The sequence below is a fragment of the Tachysurus vachellii genome, chromosome 11 (assembly GCF_030014155.1).
Source record: "Tachysurus vachellii isolate PV-2020 chromosome 11, HZAU_Pvac_v1, whole genome shotgun sequence".
In the NCBI taxonomy this organism is placed as follows: domain Eukaryota; kingdom Metazoa; phylum Chordata; class Actinopteri; order Siluriformes; family Bagridae; genus Tachysurus; species Tachysurus vachellii.
This window is the reverse complement of record NC_083470.1, coordinates 150,001-157,500: the sequence shown is the minus strand read 5'-3', so window position 1 is coordinate 157,500 and position 7,500 is coordinate 150,001. Positions and strand designations below refer to the sequence as shown.

The 7,500-nt window shown below is 42.1% G+C and overlaps 1 protein-coding gene across 2 annotated transcripts in view; it reads right to left on the bottom strand.

Annotated features, from left to right (window-relative positions):
• The window catches only part of prkcz (protein kinase C, zeta), a 52,870-nt gene that overhangs the window by 19,687 nt on the left and 25,683 nt on the right, over positions 1–7,500 (bottom strand). For both annotated transcript variants that reach the window (XM_060882506.1, XM_060882505.1), the window contains exons 9-12: positions 3,938–4,117; positions 3,338–3,435; positions 2,938–3,024; positions 1,556–1,691 (exon numbers count right to left, since the gene is read on the bottom strand). In XM_060882506.1, the coding sequence (XP_060738489.1) occupies positions 1,556–1,691; positions 2,938–3,024; positions 3,338–3,435; positions 3,938–4,117 (501 nt within the window). The remainder of the gene's footprint in view (positions 1–1,555; positions 1,692–2,937; positions 3,025–3,337; positions 3,436–3,937; positions 4,118–7,500) is intronic.

Sequence of the window (7,500 nt, the reverse complement as noted above, 5' to 3'; positions counted from 1 at the left end):
TCATGAGCTAGTGTGTGAGATGAAATGTTCTGGACTAGATTATAGTCTGCTTTACATCCCCACAGAATACAGGCTCCTGCTGTTGTCTTTCCCCAACTCAGAAATCAGCCTCAGGTGAAGTGAAATACTGAGCAGAGGACAAGATGGCTGCTGCCATGAGATTCTAAGTTTCAGGAAAGAAAATCCAAATCGCAGTTCGGAGCATTCAGGATTTTCAGAAAAGATAGATCAGATGCTTGAGATGGAATCTGCTCCTGGCTTTATGCACCTGGGGAACTTCAGTGCTCATTTTGGGAATGATGGAGATACTTGGAGGGTTGTGATTGGGAGAAACCGCCTCCCTCCCAGATCAGAACCTGAATGGTGAATTGTTATTAGACTTCTGTCTAAGCCATAAACAAAGGTCAAAGGTGAATGATCAGATTTCTGATTGCCTTATCATCAGATTTAATTAGGCAGTATTTTTTTAGATGATCAGATAAGGAGTGGAATGGTGCTGGTAGAGGGGATGTTTGGTAACATCGCACTGAAGCTTCAGTGAGACATGAATTTAAATCTTTCTTCTCCCATGTACTGAGTGTTGTACTGGGTCTGAACAGAGCATGTCAAACTCCACAATCCTGAACATAGTCTACTCAGTTGAAGCCTAGGAAGGAAGGTTATTGGTTCGTTCTCTCTCTCTCATATATATAGATGGTGATAACTCTAGGACAGACTTGTAGACACACCTGTGAGGGAGACCAGCCTAAGACCTAAGGAAGGAGGTGATCTGGGCAATGCTCATGGAGGACTCTCCTGATTCAGTCGAGAGGTCTAAGAAAGCCAGAAGAGCTGCTTCATGAACAAAACTGAAGTGTTCATATAGAGGAGGACTTTGGACAGGCCATGAAAAAAAGACTTTCATGTGGAATTGGCATTCTGGTAAACCATTAGGCACTGGTAAACCATTAGCTGAACATGTCTGAAGGAGCACTGAACACTCAGTCTGAAGGAGCGCTGAACACTGCTCGAAATATTATGCAAAAGTAAACAAGCACTGGTGACTGAAAGAGGGAGGAGAAGTGAGGTGAGGTTTTCTGCATGGTTTCTGGGTTTACTCTCCTTAAGAGGGTGAGAAGCTCAACAATCTGGGAGAATCTCACAGTAGAGCAGTTGGTCCTTCGAGGCGAGAAGAGCGAGATGAGTTTGTTTGGGCACCTTATAAAGACGCCCCCTGGTGATCTCCCAGATGAGCTGTGACAGACACATCCCACTGGAATGAGACCCCGGGGCAGATGCAGGACTCACTAGACTGATTATTCTCCTTTTATTACCTCACAGTAAGAGTCTGGGAATCCCACAGGAGGAGCTAGAGTCTGCAGCTGAGGAGAGAGAAGTCTGGAATGAACTTCTCAGCCTGCTGCCATGGCAACACATGCAGGATTAAAGGAAGGAAAATAAATGACTGAAAGAATAGAGTTATATAGTTATCAACATAGTGCACTGTAATGCTCCTTAACACGTGATCACATCTTTAATCCCATATGTTACAGTTTAAGTGTGTAACACTTGTTACCTTGCACATGCCGTAGTCTGTGAGTTTGATGTGTCCATCCTGGTCCAGAAGAACGTTGTCTAGTTTCAGGTCTCGGTAAATGATGCCCTTCTCATGCAGGAAGTTCAGAGCGATGCAGATTTCAGCAGCATAGAACCTGAACACGAACACACACACACACACACACACACACACCTTTATTACAAGTGATACTTAGGGTGGAGCTTAAGCAGGAAGGAGGAAGTGCAGAAAAGTTTTATTAATCAATATTACCTGATAAATTCTATAAATATACTGTGAAAGTTCCTGTAATAATTTCCAACAAAATATTAGTTATAGAATATGTTTATTTACTGTGACTGTTAATGTTAATACATATTTACATGCATTTTTTTCTTACTTCTTTCTTTACTTACATTGATTATTTTCTGTATTTAGTTCATTTTATATTCATTTATTGTAGTTTGTTTTAAGGTGATGGTGATGTTAGTGAAGGTCAAATGAAGTCCTGTGAATTTCACTCTTTAATAACACAGCGGAGGTTAAAACAACAAAGATGAAACAGGATAAAAAACGATCGATGTCACTCCCAATGAGGCTGTGTGCCATGCTCTCCAGGGCTCATGGGACATTTACGACAGGCTCATGAATATTCACGAGGATTAGCTTTGATTAGCATACTGATTTACATATGCACAGTGTGCAGCATGAATATTAATGAGGCGGATTGGGGTGCTCTCGATGCGCTTAATTATCCTGCGTTTGATCTCTGCTTATCACAGGGACGAGAAAAACAGAGGGAGAGAGAGAGACAGGGGGAGAGAGAGAGGGAGAGAGAGACAGGGAGAGAGAGACAGGGAGAGAGAGACAGGGAGAGAGAGAGACAGGGAGAGAGAGACAAGGAGAGAGAGACAGGGAGGGAGAGAGACAGGGAGAGAGAGAGACAAGGAGAGAGAGACAGGGAGGGAGAGAAACAGGGAGAGAGAGAGAGAGAGAGAGGGACAGAGAGACAAGGAGAGAGAGACAGGGAGAGAGAGACAGGGATAGAGAGAGAGGGACAAGGAGAGAGAGACAGGGAGAGAGAGACAGGGAGAGAGAGAGAGACAGGGATAGAGAGAGACAAGGAGAGAGAGAGACAAGGAGAGAGAGAGACAGGGAGAACGAGAAACAGGGAGAGAGAGAGAGAGAGAGAGAGAGAGAGAGAGAGAGAGAGAGAGAGAGAGAGAGAGAGAGAGAGAGAGAGACAAGGAGAGAGAGACAGGAAGAGAGAGAGACAAGGAGAGAGAGACAAGGAGAGAGACAGGGAGAGAGAGACAAGGAGAGAGAGACAAGGAGAGAGAGACAGGGAGAGAGAGAGAGAGAGAGAGAGAGAGAGAGACAAGCGTGTTATGTGTGTGTGAGACCTAGCATGTTCCTCTGGAAGTTTCCGTTGTCTTTGCATATGGAACATCAGGTCTCCTCCGTTTACATACTCGATCACCAAGAACAACCTGAGACACACACACACACACACACACACACACACACCACAATTTTTCTAAATACGTATAAGGGAAATTTATAGAGCATGGTGAAATCTGCATGGTAAATGTTTACACACTCAACTCCCAAGTCTGTGACTGCACAGTTTAATAAAATATAAATGCACTTACAATACAGAAAACATTCAAATAAATAAAATAGGTTTAAAGTATCAGCAGAATCATGTGTAAAGTACAATAAAGCGAACATGATAATGCAGATCAGATACGTGTGTGTGTGTGTGTGTGTGTGTGTGTGTGTGTGTGTGTGTTTGTGTCTCACCGGCTCTCAGTTTGAAAACAGGAGTGTAAGCCCACAAGGAAAGGGTTAGTGGAGGCCTGTTCAAAGACATGCTTCTCTGTCTGAACCCAGTCAATATCCTTGGGGGGTGGAGGGGAATATTTTTTACATTTATAATAATAATTTATTATTAACAGCGACATCTTTTAAAAAAATCAACAACAAACGATGAAAAATTTTACAATAAGCTGACAGCCTGATGTCATGTGCAGTCTCCAAGCGTGTGTGTGTGTGTGTGTGTCTCATCTCTCAATATTAAACATCACATCAATTAATAACAGGTTTGGACATGTTAATTAATTATTAGCTTCACACACACACACACACACACACACACACACACACACACACACACACACACACACACACACAATAATTCTGACACTAAGGAAGACCTGGAAGTGTGTGAAATTGTGAGTGTTAAACATACACAGACTCACAGCGCCTCCTGCTGGTGAAACATTCCTCATGCTATAATTTTATATGCTGCTGTTTCTATGATGATGATGTTTCTCTCTGTAAGATTATTTATTATGTTCGAACATTTCTGTGCACTCAGATGTTCTGGATGTTTCTTCTCACCTCATCATCATGCACCAGCTCTTTCTTCACCACCTTCATAGCATAAACATGTTCATTCTTCTTCAGACGCACCAGTAGCACCTTGGCGTAGCTCCCTCGTCCAATTACACGCATCAGATCAAAATCAGACAGAGTCAGGGTCTCTGATAGCTGCAACTTCTCCATCCCATCCACCACACCCTGTAAAAACACACACACAATGGATTTGAGCTGAGTTCAGTTTTTACTTTCTGATATTAACAGTTAAATGTGTAACACAACATAAAACATTTTATGTTCACAAGAATCAGATACACATATAGTCTACAGATACACTGTGTGAACTACACTGGACTGTACAAATCAATCACTCGCCACGTTTTACACATTTCATCTAACTGCTGCTAGAACATAAAGATAAAGCTACATTAGCTCCTCCTGATTAGACTGGATGCATATGAAGACTTCTGAATTCAATTTGCTGCCACCATCATGAGCTGCATCATCAGAAAAGATTAGTGAGTCTGTTCAGAAGCAGCCATGAAAGGATAAATGATTACTAAGAGTAATATTATAAGTGTGTGTGTAAATCAGCGAAGGCGATGTCCGATGCTGTAGTATGTTCTGGCCCCATCTCAATGCGGTGTGATGATGTAGCTGACAGCAGGTTATGGTCGCCAAACTGCTGGATAACCAGGTGATGCTCCGAAAATGTGGGCTTCATAGATAATTAGAGCACTTTTGAGGGCAAGGCTGTCCTGTTAGGACGGGACGGTGTCCATCCCACACGGGAAGGTGCTGCTCTCATTTCTTGCAGAATAGCACATAGTTTAAGAACAGGCCGAGTTAATCTGTGACAATCCAGAGCCAGGGAGCAGACAAACAGGCTAATCTGACCATCTGCATTGAGTCATCACCCAGGGTTCACAATATAAACATTCAGAAAATTAGTTTAAGTAACCTTATTAGCATAAAATTAGATCATAGTGTCCTGCCTCCACCTTGTGTGTGGAGTTTGCATGTTCTCCCCGTGCCTCGGGGGTTTCCACTGGGTACTCCGGTTTCCTCCCCCGGTCCAAAGACATGCATGGTAGGTTGATTGGCATCTCTGGAAAATTGTCCGTAGTGTGTGATTGTGTGAGTGAATGAGAGTGTGTGTGTGTTTGTGTGTGTGTGCCCTGTGATGGGTTGGCACAGGCTCCCCGTGACCCGAGGTAGTTCAAATAAGCGGTAGAAGATGAGTGAGTGAGTGAGTAGATCATAGTGAATGCACAGCCAGCACCTTTAATCTGAAGCTAGGACTGTTAAATATAAGAGCTCTTGCATCTAAAGCTCTTATGGCTAATGAAATGATTACTGATCAGAAGTTTAGTGTTCTGTGTTTAACAGAAACATGGATCAAACCAAACGGGTATGTCGCATTAAACAAAGCTTGTCCTCCCAGTTATAGTTATATACATCAGCCACACCTAACAGACAGGGGAGGAGGCGGGGGAGGGAGGTGTCGCAGTTATTCATGATGATAAGCTCGATGTCAAGCAAGAATCTAGACACAAGTTCGAAGCTCTTCATACTAACATATACATATATGTAGCCAAAAATAAGTCTATTGAGTCAGTTCCTCTTATTGTTATTTACAGACCTCCTGGACCAAATTCTGAACATATTCATCTGTGAATTTGCAGATTTAATTTCAAACCCAGTTGTTTCTTTAGACAAAGCAGTAATTGTAATTGTTGGAGACTTTAATATTCATTTTGATAAGTTAGAAGATCCTCTGAGAACAGCAGTTGTTTCCACTTAGATTCAGTATAGATTAACCAGAATATAATAGGACCCACTCATAATGGAGGTCACACTCTTGATCTCATTCTAACCCTCGGATTAAATATAGAAAATATAGTCAGAGTGTCTTAAACAGAAGTTAACTCTGACCACTATCTCATTTCATTTAAATTGCGTTTCGGACACAATATTTGCAATTCGCCGTGTCACCGTGTTAAACGTACATTTAAATTCACTACTGCAGAGAGATTTACCAACAGTCTCCCAGAATTATCATCCATGATTTTTATTTAATACTGTAGCAAATTAACTAGGAATAAAAACACTGGAAAAGTGCACAGTATCTATTTGTAGCAGTAACGACTTATTTTTACTGATTTCTTCTTCAAAATGATCGACCTGTATACTGGATCCCTGACCCACATGTGTCTTTAAACAGATATCACCAGTAACTTTCCAACCCATATTAAAGATAATAAATTCTTCCCTTAGCACTGGCTATGTGCCAAAATCTTTAAGCTAGCGGTTATCAAACCTTTGATTAAAAATCCTGACCTCAACCAAACCCAGCTGTCCAACTAAAGGCCAATATCAAACCTCCCCTTTATCTCCAAGATCCTAGAAAAGGTTGTAGCTCAGCAGTTATGTTCAGACCTACATAGGAATAATATTCATGATCTGTATCAGTCAGGATTTAGGCCTCATCATAGCACAGAGACGGCGCTGGTTAAAGTGGTAAATGACCTGTTACTGGTCTCTGATCAGGGTTGTGTCTCTTTGCTGTGTTACTTGATCTTAGTGCAGCTTTTGATACCATTGACCATGTTATTGTAATTAATAGACTAGAACATGTTGTTGGTGTTAAAGCGACAGCTCTCTCCTGGATCAGGTCTTATTTAACAGATCGATATCAGTTCGTAGATCTAAATGGTGACCACTCTAAACAAACTAAGGTAATGTTCGGTGTTCAGCAAGGTTCTGTTTTAGGCCCATTGCTTTTCTCCCTATATATGATACCCCTTGGTGCACCCCGATCTTATCCTCATTGTATTGGCTTCCAGTCAAGTTTCACATAGATTATAAAACACTATTATTAACCTATAAAACACTTAATGGTCTCACACCACAGAACCTGAGAGATCTTTTGTTTTTTATGATCCATCACACCTACATCGATCAAAAGGTGCAGGATATTTGTTGGTACCTCAAGTACTACAGTCTCCAACAGTGGGCAGAGCTTTTTCTCACAGAGCCCCACAGTTATGGAACAGACTTCCAATTAGTGTTTGGGACTCAATTGCAGACTGTGGAGTGGTGGGACGCTTTCCATCCCAGGAAGCCCTCATGTCTGTGTCACCTTCTGGCTCTAGCCTTTTAGTTGCCATAATGTACATTGTCCATAACCTGATTACAATCTCTCTCTCTCGTTATATATGCCACTCCGGAGCTCCCAGTGTTCTGAATTCCTAGCCTGATCGTCTCTTCTTACGGAGCTACTTCCTCAATCCTGATGTTCTACCCCTGGATGGAGTCTCGTCTCCCGGTGGTCACCCTGCCAGGAATTGATCTTCATGGACACCCAGTGACTCATGGGATTGTTGTGTATGAAGCCACCAGGAGACGTCATGTCTTCTTCTGAACCAATGTTGTGTCAGTCAATCAGCAATCAGGTCTGTGCTGAACTCAGAGTTTATGATGACCCATTAGTTCCTCAGGAGCTCTCGGCTGCACTATTATAAACTGTTGTAGAAAGGACATTATTTACATTTACACTATTTACTGTAGAGTGTCACCCAAAT